Below are 15,153 nucleotides of genomic sequence, written 5' to 3'. Positions count from 1 at the left end.
GCTTGGAGCAACCTGGGATAGTGGAGGGTGTCGCTGGCCATGGCTGGGGTAGAAGAGGATGGGCTTCAAGATCCTTCCCAATTCAAGCCATTCCATGATTCCATGGTCATTCCCCTCCTAAACTGGAGGAGAAAGGGAAAGGCCTGTGGATGAAGGGAGGCAGAGATCACCCAGTGATCCCTCAATGATGGATCAATGACCACTCATTGATCACTCAATGATCAATCCGTGATCACTCAACATTCAATGATCACTTAATGTTCATTCAATGTTCAGCCAATGATCACTTAATGATCACTCACTGATCATCAATGACCACTCATTTCATCACTCAATGATCAATCAATGATCACTCAACAATCAATCAGTGATCATTTAATGGTCACTCAATGATCACTCATTGATCATTCATTGGTCACTCAAAGATCACCCAATGATCGCTCAATGTTCACTCAACCATCACTAAATGATCGCTCAGCGATTGCCCAGCAGTCACTCAATGGTCACCCATTGATCACTCATTGATCACCATCCCAAGCCAAAGAGACCCAGCACAGCCTCAGCCTTGGCCAGCACTGGATCCATCCAGGATCCATCCAGCTCCATACCCCTGGGGGAATCTTTTCCCATCTCCCTCCTCTCCACCTCCACCACCACCCACCCCCCCAAACCCACCCCACACTGGATTCTGTCCCGTGACTGGTCACCTTCTGGTGCTGTCCCCACCGTGTTGTCCCGTTGCCCTGCAGAAGGAGGCCATCGGGGACCTCAGCATCTCCAACGCGCAGCTGCGGCACTCAGGGCGTTACACCTGCACGGCCCAGACCGTGGTGGACAGCGCGTCCGAGTCAGCCATGCTCACTGTCAGAGGTAATTCCTGTGGGAGTGTTCCCTGCTCCTGGCAATGACACGGCCGATGCCGTCAGCTACTCTGTAACCACCTCACACCCTATAATTCCATTATAAGGCCCAGTGGGTTTTATTTTCACCTAAAACTTGGGTTTGATCATCTTGGAGGTCTTTTCCAACCTTTCCAACCAAGCTGAGGAGCTTTTCTAGAGGCTAAAGCTGGCGGTGAAGCTCCCCAGCTTCCAGAAAAGAAAGGCCCAATGTGAATTTAGGACTTGCACAATGCACAGAGTGACAAACCTCCAGATTTTCCAAGTCAGTGACACATTCTCCACATCCCCAGGACCTCCAGGCCCACCCGGAGGGGTGGTGGTGAGGGACATCGGTGACACCAGCGTCCAGCTGAGCTGGAGCCGTGGCTTCGACAACCACAGCCCCATCGCCAGGTACCTCATCGAGGCCCGGACCCTCCTGTCCAACCAATGGAAGCAGATGCGCACCAGTGAGTGTCCCCACAGTGGCACTGGTGACACACCGAGGCCACCGGCCACCGGCCAGTCCTGGTTCCATGCTGCTCCTCACTCTATTCCTTCCCCTCTGGTGCTGTTGGATTTTACAGATCCCATAAACATCGAGGGCAACGCGGAGACGGCGCAGGTGGTGAACCTCATCCCGTGGATGGATTACGAGTTCCGGGTCCTGGCCAGCAACATCCTGGGAATTGGGGAGCCCAGCCTGCCCTCCAGCAAAATCCGCACCAAGGAAGCAGGTGAGTGTGGAGACAACCCCAGGTCCCTGCCCGGGATGGTTCCAAGGGATGAATCATCTCCTGGAGAGCTCCCAGAGCTGAGGCCACCACAGGATTTTCCATCTTTTTGCCCATTTCTGTGTCAAAGATGAGCAGGGTTAGAGCTGCACTTGCCAGCACTACATCCAGCTGGGAATGTTCGTTGCATGTCCAGCTGCTTGGACAGAAAGAATGGGAGAACAGAAGGAGAACCTCACCCAATCCACCAAATGCAAACCAGCTTCTTCCTAATAAAACTCCCCTCCACATCCCTGCTTTTGAGCTCCATCCTTGTCCCTGAGGACACCAAATCCTTGTCCCTAAATCCCCTGGTCAGGCACAAGCTGGAATTCCACAGAGCCCAGTCCTTTCCTGGGAACTGTCCCATCCAGTGTCACACCGTGTTTGTGCCCCTCTCCATCGCTCCCACCTCCTTAACCCAAACTCTGCTTTATTTTGGGGACCTCACAGCACCGACGGTGGCACCGTCCGGGCTCGGCGGAGGCGGAGGGGCTCCCAACGAGCTCATCATCACCTGGACGGTGAGTTGGGAACAGGGAAAGCACCAAGGTGCAACCACGTGGCGTTTCTGGGGGGAAATCAGTGCTGCCATCCCAGTTTGGACATGGGGATGAGCCAAGGGCTGGTTTGGATGCACCCAGTGCAGATTTCCTTCAGGAAATCAGCACCACCATCCCAGTTTGGACACAAAGCTGAGCCAAGGGCTGGTTTGGATGGACCAAGCACACATTTCCTTTGGGAAATCAGTTCCAGTGTCCCAGTTTGGACAGGGGGTTGAGCCAAAGGCTGGTTTGGATGGACCAAGTGCAGATTTCCTTTGGGAAAACAGCATCATCATCCCAGTTTGGACAGAGGGCAGAGCCAAGGGCTGGTTTGGATACACCAATGCACATTTCCTTCAGGAAATCAGTCCCAGTGTTCCAGTTTGGAAACAAGGATGGTTTGGAGGCACCAAGCACAGATTTCCTTTGGGAAATCAGTGCCACCATCCCAGTTTGGACATGGGGTTGAGCCAAGGGCTGGTTTGGACAGACCAAACACTCATTTCCTCCGGGAAATCAGCACCACCATCCCAGCTTGGATGAGCCCAATCCCAGTTTGGATGGACCAAGGCTCTCTCTCTCTTCCCAGCCAACGCTGCGCGACTACCAGAACGGGGAGGGCTTTGGGTACATCGTGTCCTTCCGGAGGAAGGGCAGCCAGGCCTGGCTGAGGGCACGGGTGCCGCACGCGGAGTCGCTGCACTTCGTGTACCGCAACGAGAGCATCGCGCCCTACACCCCCTTCGAGGTGAAGATCAGGGCCTACAACAGGAAAGGGGAGGGCCCCGAGAGCCTCACGGCCATCGTGTACTCGGCAGAGGAAGGTAAAGAGCAGCAGGAGAGCTGGGAGTGTTCACCTGGAGAGGAGAAGGCCCCAGGGAGAGCTCAGAGCCCCTTCCAGTGCCTGAGGGGCTCCAGGAGAGCTGGAGAGGGATTTGGGACAAGGGATGGAGGGACAGGACACAGGGAATGGCTTCCCACTGCTAGAGGGCAGGGATAGATGGGATTTGGGATGGAATTGTTCCCTGTGAGGGTGGGGAACTGGGATGGAATTCTCAGAGGAGCTGTGGCTGCCCCTGAATCCCTGGGAATGTCCAAGGTCAGGCTGGATGGGGCTTGGAGCAGCCTGGGACAGTGGGGAGTGTCCCTGCCATGGCAGGGGTGCCACTGGATGAGCCTTAAGGTCCCTTCCACCCAAACCATTCCACGACAGCACAGAGTCAGAATTCCCAGTTTTGTCCAACCCATGCCTTTCCCCAGCCAGACCCTTGCAGATCCGTGTCCGTCCAGGAGCTCAGACATTCCTTTGGCTCCTCTACTCCTCCAAACCCCAGAGCGAGGATCCTCTAAGCCCAGCCCCGGCTGCCCCACAGCCTCGGGGCAGACACGGATCCCAGAGCTCACAGCTGTGGCCCTGCTTGTCCCCCTAAGTCCCTAAATCCCTTACACCAGCTGTCTGCCAGGGGATGACACTCTGGGAAAACCTTTTGTTCCCGATGGGCCCAAAGTCAGGAAAAGGATTTTATTCCTGTCTTTCAGAACCCAAAGCGGCTCCTTACAGGGTCATTGCCAAGTCTGTCCTGTCCTCGGAGATGGATGTGTCCTGGGAGCCCGTGGAGCAGGGGGAAATGACCGGAGTGCTTTTGGGATACGAGGTAGGAGATTCCAATGGGAATGGGAGACACCAGCAAGGAAAATTCCCCCGGGTTATGTGAGGTGAAAGGAAACAGCGTTTTGATTCCAGAGGTTGGGGGATAATTCTCACACCACGTGGTTCTAATGGAGCTGGCACTGCTCTCTCAGGAGAGATTAAAGGGAATCATCCCATTTTTCCTGCCTGCCTTTTCCGGGAGGCTGTTGATGCTGAATTTTGCCCCAAAAGGCAATAATAAGCTGCCCAGAGACTGGATTTAAGGCCTATAGGCAGGAGGTATTTATTGGCAACGCATTGGAGAAATCACTAAATGGATTTCTAAGTTATGTACAGCAAAAGCAGGTTTTTATACAATTTTAAACAAGGATTACAGCATTTATTACATGCATATTCATAGGCAGGCAGGAGTATAGGCGGAGTCTTCCGGGAATTCTTGGTCTTCCTTAGTTAAATTTTAAGCTTTTCCTAATTTGGACATCTTCCTGTTATCCTTGGCATGTTTTTCCATGGCTTGGCTGAAGTTACTGTTGTACTTGGCTTGATTCTAACGGCTTGGCAGAATATTTGAAGAAGCAGAAGTGGAAGCCAACAGGTCACTTTAACTTATTGGCTTCCACTTCTGCTTCTCCAAACATTCTAATTCCAAAGTTTCTTCTGTGAGTGTATTTTAGATTATTTATTAACTTATCTAGATATCTGATCAAAGTTCTCCCTAACAGCGTATTTTAGGTTATTTATTAACTTATCTAGATATCTGATCAAAGTTCTTCCTAATAGTGTATTTTAGGTTATTTATTAACTTCTGCGATTCCCTTGATATACTTTTAAGTGTCTTTTAATTCTTTTATTTCTCAGAAACTATTGTTCATTATAATAAATGGCTTCACCGTGGCCTCATTCCTGGGCACACACAAAGCAAAACACACAGAAACAAACACCCAAAGGCCCTTCAGGGCGGGCTGATTTGGGATTTGCAGATCTCTCCTTCCTAAATCCCGTCCTTTTCCACAAAGATCCGGTACTGGAAGGACGGGGACAAGGAGGAGGCGGCTGACAGAGTGAGGACAGCGGGGCTGGTGACATCGGCCCATGTCACCGGCCTGAACCCCAACACTGATTACCACGTGTCAGTGCGAGCCTACAACCGAGCAGGGACCGGCCCCCCAAGCCCTGCCACCAACGTCACCACCACGAGACCTCGTGAGTGAGCCCTGACCCCTCCACCTTCCACAGGATCCCCCAAAATCACCCAAACTTTGATCTTGGTCCCCTGAACGCCCCACAGTGGTGACAGCTCAGGGGATGGCTGGGACCAGCACAGCCTTCTCCTCCTCCCTCCCTGATTTACCCAATCCTGTCTGGTTTTGCATCCCTCAGCACCAAAAAGGCCACCTGGGAACATCTCCTGGACCTTTTCCGGCTCCACGGTCAGCATCAAGTGGGACCCCGTGGTGGCCAAGGCAGACGAGTCGGCGGTGACGGGGTACAAGGTGAGGCCAGCGAGGCTGGGGTTCTCCTGGAGGTGATCCAAGGAAGTCACAGGGAATGGGAGCTCAGCAATCCCTGTTCCCACAGATGCTCTACAGGCAGGATTCCCACTCGGCCCCCACCCTGTACTTGGCCAGCAAGAGCCAGATCGACATCCCCATCCCTGAGGATTTCACTCACGCCTTCGTCCAGATCAGGGTCACCGGGCCCGGCGGGGACGGGACTCCAGCAGAAGTTCACATCCTCAGGAACAGCGGTACTTGTGCTCCTCTGGCCACACCCACCCTGCTGACCACACCCCCTTCAACTGACCACACCCATTCAACTGACCACACCCACCCAGACCACACCCATTCAACTGACCGCACCCACTCCTCTGACCACACCCATATCCACGTTCTCCTCTGGTCAACACCTACCACTCTGACCACACCCACTCCATTGACCACACCCACTCTACTAGCCACACCCATAGCATTGACCACACCCACTCCACTGACCACACCCACTCCCCCTTCCAGGGCCATTGGGGGAACGTCCTCCCACAGGGTTTTAGGTTCAAACCCTGGAATTGGTCATTTTGCTTTTTCCTGGAATCAGCCTTGGGTTCCCTTGTGGTGTTCACTCATAGGAATTCCTGACTCTTCTCCTTCTCCCCACTCCTCTTCCTAAACTCAACTTTAGGAGTTGAGTTCCTGACCCAGCTTTAGGATCTGCAGCCTCCAGACCCCACAACTCCCAACTTCCCAAGAGTTACGACCTAAAAACCATTTAAGTTTTCCACCAAGAGTGAAACCCCATTTCTGTGGGGCCGCAGCTCCATCGAATTCCCTAAATCCAGGGGCAAATTCCCAGCGCCCACCCCCAAATTCCTGCTCCCAGCACTCCCAGGAGTTTCACCAGCACCAAACACACAAAAACCCCCACAAAACCTCCCTTAATTCCCTATTCCCTGTTTTTTCCAGGGACGAGCATGATGGTGGAGGACTCGGGGATGAGGCCAGCGCCACACGTCGTGGTCGTCACCACCAACTCCTTGCTGATGGTGGCCCTGATCAGCTCCCTGGAGCTCTGACCTCGGCTCCTCCCCGCCCCATGGGAACAACGCAAATCCCATGGGAACAACACCAAATCCCATGGGAACAACACCAAATCCTATGGGAACAATATCAATCCCATGGGAACAATGCAAATCCCATGGGAACAACGCAAATCCTGTGGGAACAACACCAAATTCCATGGGAACAGCACCAAATCCTGTGGGAACAACACCAAATCCTGTGGGAACACCACCAATCCCATGGGAACAACACAAATCCCACTTCGGGGCAGCACCGCGGGGAGAGGATTGGAAGATTGGACCACGTGGTTGGAAGGGAGGAAGAAATTAAAAACAGCTTTTCTTTTTTTTGGTTTTGAGGAACAAAAGCTTTCGTACAAGACATGGGTCTCTTTAACTGATTAAATGTTTTTTAAGGAAAATGAAGAAAACGAGGAATTCTCCGGGAATTCTGCAGCCAGCTGCCCCCGCCCTCACTGTATCCATAGGTTTTCTGCCTTATTGAAGCCATGTAAGAGATAACCAGACTGCTAAATTTGACTTTTTTTTTTTAACTCTGTACAGTGAATTCCGTGGGGGGACGGGGACTGAGGAGTTCAGGGAGCAGCATGTTCCACACCCATCCCACCACAGCCAGCTCGGAGCATTTGTGGGACAGGATTGATCCCTTTTCCCACAAAAAAGAACCAAATCCTGCAGGAACCAGCCCAAGGAGACAAACCCACGGGAGGGACGAGCTCTGCCCCAGCCTGAAAAGCTTTTTTTACTACTCTGGTGTTCACTTGCAGCCCCAGCCTGGTGCTTGTCTCAGCTGTGAGGTGCAAATTCTGTGTTTTCCCATATCCCACGTGCTTTTGGGGTGGATTTGTCACCCTGTTTGCCTCTTTGGGAAAAAGGGAACCTTTCCCAGAATCCTTAATTTGGGCCAGCTCTGCCTAAAAACAGAGGTGTCAACAAATCCAATTTCAGAGGGGCTTAAAGAAGCAATTTTTAAAAAAATGACAAAATTAAAACAGGAATGGGAGACTCCAGGAAGCCACCACTGGGACAAGAAGGAAAATTTGGACTCGGATTCATCTCCCTGCACTGAGAATTCACCCAGCCAAAATTCCAGGCTCGGATTGGGACTGTAAAGGCTGAGATCCAGCCAGGGAGAGGCTCTGGATTCCAGCTCCGACGGCTGCCGGACATCCCAAGGAAGTTCTGGGATGCTGAGGAGCCCCCTCCACTCCAGAGGCTGGGAAAAGCAGGAATGCTGAGCTGAGCACCCACAGGACTGGCTGGGAATCGATGTTGCCTGTTGAAATCTCTGTCTCCCAGTAAAGCAGTTGACCAAAGTTAACGAGAATTGCTTGGTGTTGCTGCTGGTTCCATCCCAAGGGGGGTTTTAGGGATTTGCCCTGGCTGTGATCCCTCAATCCAAGAGAAAACTGTGCCAGCCTGGGCAATCCCAACCCTGGAATTTCCTGGCTGGGCCCTGATGTGCAGTTTTCCCTTTAAATGCCAATTTTTAGCCCAGGTGGTGGCAGGGAAATCCCTCTCCAGACAGAGAGGGCAGCTCAGGCTTTGTTAAGCCCTGTTTTGGGCAGCTCCTTCTGCCATTCCATTAATCCAGGGTTGGGAGAGCCACGGGGAGGGATCTGCACCTCCAAATCCGGCATCTGGACCTTGGGAAATGACAAAAATCTGCATTTTTGGCTTGGAATGCTCCTTAAAACCTCTCAGAGCTTCCTAAAATACAGCCCAGGGGTTAAAGGTGTGCAGAGCCAGGGAGAGAAGTGGAATTCGGGGGTTTTGGAGGGAGGATGGAGAGAGGGAAGGATGAAGGAATGATGGAGAGAAGGAAAAATGAAGGATGGATGTAGAGAGGGAAGTTTGAAGGATACAGAGAGGGAAGGATGGAGTGAAGGATGGGAAGGATGGAGTGAAGGATGGAGAGAGGGAAGTTTGAAGGATGGAGAGAGGGAAGGATGAAGGAAGGTGGAGAAAGGGAAGGAAAGATGGAGAGAGGAAAGTTTGAAGGATAGAGAGAAGGAAGGAGCCCTGGCCAGCCCCAGCCTCTGGTGATCCCAAAGGTCCCAGAGTTCAGAGCAGACAGAGACAATTTTTCCTAAATTTCTGCCCTTTATGGTGGGAATTCATGGGCAGCGATGAAGAAAAGATTGTTTTGCAGGGAGAGAGGGGAAAAAGGAGGGATAAAAAGGGGTTTTACTTTCCTTCTTGCACCAACCTCTGCTATTCCTTTTTCCTTCCTTCTCCCTTCCTTCCCCTATTATGATAAACATCCCCCAATCCTTAATATCCCTTCAAAAATCAAAGAGAACCCTAAAAAAAAAACCCATTAAAGGCCCTTTGTGACAGCTGGACCCCAGTGGCCGTCCCAGCCCTCGGTCTCCAAATAAAAACTCCAATTATGGATTCGTTTTCCCTGCTCTGAGCATCTGGCTCCCCTCAGAAATTACAAAACCCCGCAATCCAAAGATGAAGGAGATTTTTGGCTCCCGCCCTGACCCCCCCAGCAGAGCTGGAGCTTTCATCCCGCTGGATTTGGGAATCCCAGCTGGGCCCAAGACACTGAAATTTCCATGACAAAGAGCAGAGAGGCTCCTGCAGATGGGGCAGCTCTGGACCATTAACTCCCAGCCCGCTGTGATGGGTCATTCCCAATTTTTCCATGTTTAGGAGGTGAAAAAAACCCTCTGGGAATCAGCTCTGGGAAGTGCCTGGTTTGGTTTTCATTCAAATAAATAAAATTATTTCCTTCCATACCCATGTTTTTTGATATCAAAGAATTTTTGTGTCATTCTGGTAAAAAGAAAAACCGTGGACGACCCCAAGAATGCCATCCTGAATTCCTAATCCAGGCTCCAAAGTGGCTGAAAATATTAATTTACAAACTGTGTCTGTTGCAAATAAATTCTAAATATCTAAATATTGAATACTTATGGGATCCATGGAACGTCCTGAGTTGGACGGATCACCAAAATCCAACTGTGGATGACCCAAAGAATCCCATTCTGAATTCCTGAATTCTTAATCCAGGCTCTAAAGTGGCCAAAAATATTAATTTATAAACTGTGTCTGTTGCAAATAAATTCTAAATATATCATTAAATAGTTATGGGATCCATGGAACGTCCCGAGTTGGAAGGGGAGGATCACCAAAATCCATCTGTGGACAACCCAAAGAATCCCATTCTGAATTCCTGAATTCCTAATCCAGGCTCCAAAGTAGCCAAAAATAGTCAATAATAAATGGTGTTTTTGCAAATAAATTTCAAATATCCCATCAAATGGCTATGGGAAACATGGAACGTCCTGAGTTGGAAGGATCACCAAAATCCCACTGTGGATTTTGGAAAGGGAGGATCACCAAAATCCAACTGTGGACGACCCAAAGAATCCCAAAGAATTCTTAATCCAGGCTCCAAAGCAGCCAAAAATATTGAATAATAAGCTGTGTCTGTTGCAAATAAATTCTAAATATACCATTAAATCATTATAGGATCCATGGAACATCCTGAGTTGGAAGGGGAGGATCACCAAAATCCAACTGTGGATGACCCAAGGAATCCCATTCTGAATTCCTGAATTCCTAATCCAGGCTCCAAAGCAGCCAAAATATTCAATAATAAATATTGAATTATTGCAAATAAATTTTAAATATCCCATTAAATAGTTATGGGATCCATGGAACGTCCTGAATTGGAAGGATCACCAAAATCCAACTGTGGATTTTGGAACGGGAGGGTCACCGAAATCCAGCTGTGGATGACCCGAGAATCCCATTCTGAATTCTTAATCCAGGCTCCAAAGTAGCCAAAAATATTCAATAATATTGATCAATCCATGGAACACCCTGAGTTGGAAGGGGAGGATCCAACAATGGACGATCCCAAGACTCCCACCCCAAATTCCTGATCCTAACAAAGAGCCAACGCCAGGGAATTGCATCAATCTCCGTTCATTTCTCGTGCTGCTCTTTTCCCGCAAACCCTGCCCAGGCAGCAGAGCCCGAGGCCGAACACGGTCCCCATGATCACCCCACTCCCAATTCCCAGCACGACCTCGGAAAACCACTGCTTCTCCCAAAAACGCTCCCGCCGCTCCCAGGGGCCCGTGGCGTTTTCCGGCACTTCCAACCCTTTGGCCGCCAGCTGCTGCTCCCAAGTCAGGGATTTCTCGAAGTCCAGGTTCACCAGATCCCTGGGGATCACCCTGAGGCCGAAGTAGATCCTCTTGACGAGCTGGAAGGAGCTCAGCACCTGCACGTCGCAGCGGTAGGTGCCGGAATGCGACTCCAGCACCGGCGAGAAGCTCAGGGAACGGCTGGGATTGCTGAAGGGATGGAACAGGAGGTCGTTGGTGGTGATGAGCCCACGGGCGAACTTCCAGGTGTAGCCGAAATTGGGTCCCTCCAGGCTGGCGGCGTCCCGGGAGAGGCAGGTGAGCTGGAGGGGCTTTCCCTCGGGAACGCTGAGGTGCTGCAGGCCGCAGATCCAATCGCTGAGGCAGCGCGAGCGCACCAGGGAGCAGTTGCGGTGCTCCCCGGCCGGGCTGACCTCGCACAGCTGCTCCTGCTTCACGCCCAGCCCGCAGGTGACGCTGCAGGGCGTGGAGTTCACCAGCACCATGGGCTTCAGCCCCAGCGGGATGGACCCCACGCCCGGCGGGAGAGTCACGTCCAATGCTGGTTCTGAGGGAGGCTCCGAGGGAAGCGCTGATCCCGATCCCGATCTCGCTTCCGAGGGAAGCTCCGATCTCGAGGGAGGCTCTGAGCCTGGTTCTGAGGGAAGCTCTGAGCCTGATCTCGCTTCTGAGGGAAACTCAGACCCCGGTACCAAGGGAAGATCCGATCCCAATTCCAGTTCCGAGCCCGGTTCCAAGGGAAGATCGGACCCCAATCCTGGTTCCGAGGACAATTCTGAGCCTGGTTCCAAGGGAAGCTCCAATCCCGCTCCTGAGGGAAGCTCTGATCTTGATCCCGAGGGAAGCTCCAATCCCGAGGGAAGCTCTGAGTCTGGTTCCAAGGGGAGCTCAGATCCTACTCCCGAGGGAAGCTCTGATCCCGATCCCGAGGGAAGCTTCGATCCCGATCCCGAGGGAAGCTTTGAGTACAATATCAAGGGAAGCTTCGAGTACAATCTCAATGGAAGCTCTGATCCCGATCCCGAGGGAAGCTTTGAGTGCAATCCCAAGGGAGGCTCTGATCCTGATCCCGAGGAACGCTTTGATCCTGACCCCAAGGGAAGCTCCAAGCCCATTTCCAAGGGAATCTCCATCCCCGGTTCCATGGGAAGCTCCATTCCCAGTTCCAAGGGAAGCGCCGCTGGAATGCACAGGGCACACAGCAGGATCACCACGATGGGGCTCTGCTCCATCTCCCAGGTGCTTCTGTGTCTGGGTTCAGCACTCCAAACCCCCTGGAATCATTCCATGAATCTTCCAGGTCCTTCGGGATGTCTCTAACATCCCACCAGATCTAATCCTTCCACCTGGGAAAATCCTCCCGGATGTGGAGCTGGAGGCACAACTAAAAAAAGACACAGCAAGGTGTTATTGGATCCACCAGGGCGGGAATTCCAGGAATTCCATCGGGAATGCTCTTTGAACAGGACAGGAGGATGTTCTGATCCACTGGATCCAACCCAACTCTGCCCAAATTCCATCAGTTTTGGGTGTGTTCGGCAATTTCGGAGTGAAATTCTCTCCTCTCTGTAAGACTCCTATCATTATTTTTGATGGGTTTCATTTTGGATGGATTCCCACTGGAAAAGGAGCAGCTCCAGTTTCATTTTCCCCACCAAACTCCGAATTTCCAGCAGGAATTACTGCTGGAATCTCCCAAATAATGGAGGAAATCCCAAAATCCCAATTCCTCATGGAGGCCCTGTCCAATCCTCACTTATACAAACATATCCCAGTGTGGAGCACTCCCCAAATCCAACCCCAACATTCCAACCTCTACTGGGGCTGATCCATAGGAATCCAGGGTGGTCTGAGCCTGGTGGGCTCCGGTCACTCCGTGTCCACACCAGGCCCTGGAGCTGTTCCCATGGGAGCAGCTCTGATGTCACAGACGGGGCACAACAGCCCCAAACATTCCAAGGAAGAACCCTCAGGAAGGTCCAGCAAATCCTGGGGCCTTCAGAAGCTCCAGGGGAGGCTCTGGATGAAGTTCCCAACCTTGGAAGGAGCCACAGGATTTGGGAGAGCTCTCAGAGCCCTCATTCCTGAGGGATCCAACCCCAAATCTCCCCTGATGGATCCACAAGAATCATTCTCACGCTGCCATCCCAGGAAAACGCTCGGAGAGGAGATTCAGGTAGGATCATGAGGTGCTCAAGCATCCCAAAAAAATCATGCACTGGTGAAGTGTTCTTCCCTGGAAAATCCATTTTTTGATGGAGGAACTCCCCACAGTTCTATGGAAACAAATCATGCACTGGTGAAGTGTTCTTCTTCCCTGGAAAATCCATTTTTTGATGGAGGAACTCCCCACAGTTCTATGGAAACAAATCATGCACTGGTGAAGTGTTCTTCTTCCCTGGAAAATCCATTTTTTGATGGAGGAACTCCCCACAGTTCTATGGAAACAAATCATGCACTGCTGAAGTGTTCTTCTTCCCTGGAAAATCCATTTTTTGATGGAGGAACTCCCCACAGTTCTATGGAAACAAGTCATGCACTGGTGAAGTGTTCTTCCCTGGAAAATCCATTTTTTGATGGAGGAACTGCCCCTAGTTCTATGGAATCCTGTTCTCCATAGTCTCTGACCACAGTTTTATGGAAAAGGCATCCCATAATCACAGCGTCCTGATGGGCACCCCTGGATTCCCACAGGGATTTGGGTTTGCTGAGTTCCTCTGCTTGTAATGAACATCCGGATCTATTTCCCTTCCTCACACTCCTCAAACTGAACTGAGGAATTCCCAAAGCTCCAGGAGGATTTTCCACCCTCAATCCCCCCTGGGGCTGCCATCCACTCCCAGCTCCGAGAGCACTCAGGGATCTGGGAATTCCAGACTGCTTTGGGTGGGAAGGGACCTCAAATCCCACCCATTCCACCATCCCAGGGTGCTCCAAACCTCGTCCAGCCTGGCCTGGGACATTCCCTGGTCAGGAATTCCATTCCCTGAGCACTCAGGGTTTGGTTTTACTCCTTTCCCTTCACTAAAACCAACAAAAAAATACCCTAAAAACCCCAAACACGGCGTGTTTGAAAGATTCCCAAATTCCAGCACGACAGGAACCGCCAACTATTCCATGGAAAAGCCAAGATTTACCCGTGGATTTTAGGAAATGGAAGGTACCTCTTTATTTACAAACACAGAACCACCACCGCCGCAGGAGCTGCTCCAATATTGTACAAAACCAGGGAATAAAATAAGGGTGGGAATAAATCAGGAAATAAAATAAAATAAGGATGGGAATAACCAGGAAATAAAATAAGGATGGGAATAAACCAGGAAAGAGAATAAGGATGGGAATAAAGCAGGAAAGAAAATAAAATAAGGATGGGAACAAAGCAAGAAAGAAAATAAAATAAGGATGGGAACAAAGCAGGAAATACAATAAAATAAAGATGGGAATAACCAGGAAATAAAATAAAATAAGGATGGGAATAACCAGGAAATAAAATAAAATAAGGATGGGAATAATCAGGAAAGAAAATAAAATAAGGATGGGAATAAAGCAGGAAAGAAAATAAAATAAGGATAGGAATAATCAGAAAATAAAATAAAATAAGGATGGGAATAATCAGGAAAGGAAATAAAATAAGGGAGGGAATAACCAGGAAAGAAATGAAAATAAGGATGGGAATAAATCACAAATAAAATAAAGATGGTAATAAAGTGAGAAATAAAACAGAGATGGGAATAAGGCGGGAAATAAAATAAAATAAAATAAGGCTGTGAATAGCCAGGAAATAAAATAAAATAAGGATGGGAATAAAGCAGGAAATAAAATAAGGATGGGAATAATCAGGACAGAAAATTAGGATGGAAACAAACTGGGAAATAAAATAAGGATGGGAACAAACCAGGAAATAAAATAAAGATGAAAACAAAATAAAGATAAGAACAGACCAGGAAAGAAGGATGGGAATAAAGCAGGAAATAAAAGAAGGGTGGGAATAAACAAAGGCATTTACACTGTACAGGGGGGAAGCTGCGTTTGGGGGCATTCAATGCTTTAACCCAACCTGCAGAACCTTGGCCTGGGCATTTTTAATTTGGGTCAAACCCCAGGGTGGGTTTGGCACAGCAGAGTCACCCCACAAGCAAAAAAGAACCAAAAATAAAAAGGAATTTTACACTCGTGGTCATAAATTTCCCCAAATGTCCCCAAAGCTGGGAATGAAAACATCAAGTTTTGAAAAATTTCAAAACCTCTGATTTCCAAATGTTTTCTTTCTCCTCATTTTTACACCTGCACGGTTCTGGCTGCAAATCTGTCGTTTTCCAGCTCCCTTCCTGCTTTTCGTGTCTGCAGGAAAATTAAACAGCTCCTGATAATCCCAACAATTCCACCTGGGGGAACACTGAGAGCAATGAAACTCCGAAGTCTGGAGGAATAAAAAGGGATTTAGGAATGAAATTTCCTTTGATCAGGATGTTGGTGTGGGATAAGAGCCAGGCTGTGAGTGCTGGACAGGGAAATGCCATTCCTGTTCCTACAGGAATTCCTGAAGGAATAAAAATTGGGAATGAGCTCCCAGATTCTGTTTTAACCCAGAAGTGGGAAAAATA

At 50.0% G+C, this 15,153-nt stretch overlaps 2 protein-coding genes across 2 annotated transcripts in view; one reads left to right on the top strand and one right to left on the bottom strand.

The window, feature by feature from the left end:
* CNTN2 (contactin 2) overlaps positions 1-7,749 on the top strand; it is a 29,224-nt gene extending 21,475 nt beyond the window's left edge. The window contains exons 14-23 of the mRNA XM_054294514.1: positions 750-870; positions 1,193-1,351; positions 1,469-1,618; positions 2,108-2,178; positions 2,789-3,023; positions 3,739-3,854; positions 4,867-5,053; positions 5,231-5,343; positions 5,429-5,597; positions 6,307-7,749. Of these exons, the coding sequence (XP_054150489.1) occupies positions 750-870; positions 1,193-1,351; positions 1,469-1,618; positions 2,108-2,178; positions 2,789-3,023; positions 3,739-3,854; positions 4,867-5,053; positions 5,231-5,343; positions 5,429-5,597; positions 6,307-6,416 (1,431 nt within the window). The 3' untranslated portion in view covers positions 6,417-7,749. The remainder of the gene's footprint in view (positions 1-749; positions 871-1,192; positions 1,352-1,468; positions 1,619-2,107; positions 2,179-2,788; positions 3,024-3,738; positions 3,855-4,866; positions 5,054-5,230; positions 5,344-5,428; positions 5,598-6,306) is intronic.
* Positions 7,750-10,353: 2,604 nt separating this feature from the next.
* On the bottom strand, positions 10,354-11,828 carry TMEM81 (transmembrane protein 81). The gene is made up of 2 exons (XM_054294515.1): positions 11,718-11,828; positions 10,354-11,069 (listed from the first exon to the last, which is right to left on the bottom strand). The coding sequence occupies exons 1-2, from the start codon at positions 11,779-11,781 to the stop codon at positions 10,354-10,356; spliced, it is 780 nt and encodes a 259-aa protein (XP_054150490.1). The 5' UTR covers positions 11,782-11,828.
* Positions 11,829-15,153: the final 3,325 nt, after the last annotated feature.

The sequence above is a fragment of the Melozone crissalis genome, unplaced genomic scaffold (assembly GCF_028551555.1).
Source record: "Melozone crissalis strain CALT ecotype California unplaced genomic scaffold, PUWL_Pcris_2 ptg000253l_1, whole genome shotgun sequence".
NCBI classification, from domain to species: domain Eukaryota; kingdom Metazoa; phylum Chordata; class Aves; order Passeriformes; family Passerellidae; genus Melozone; species Melozone crissalis.
This window is presented reverse-complemented; position numbering and strand designations above follow the sequence as displayed.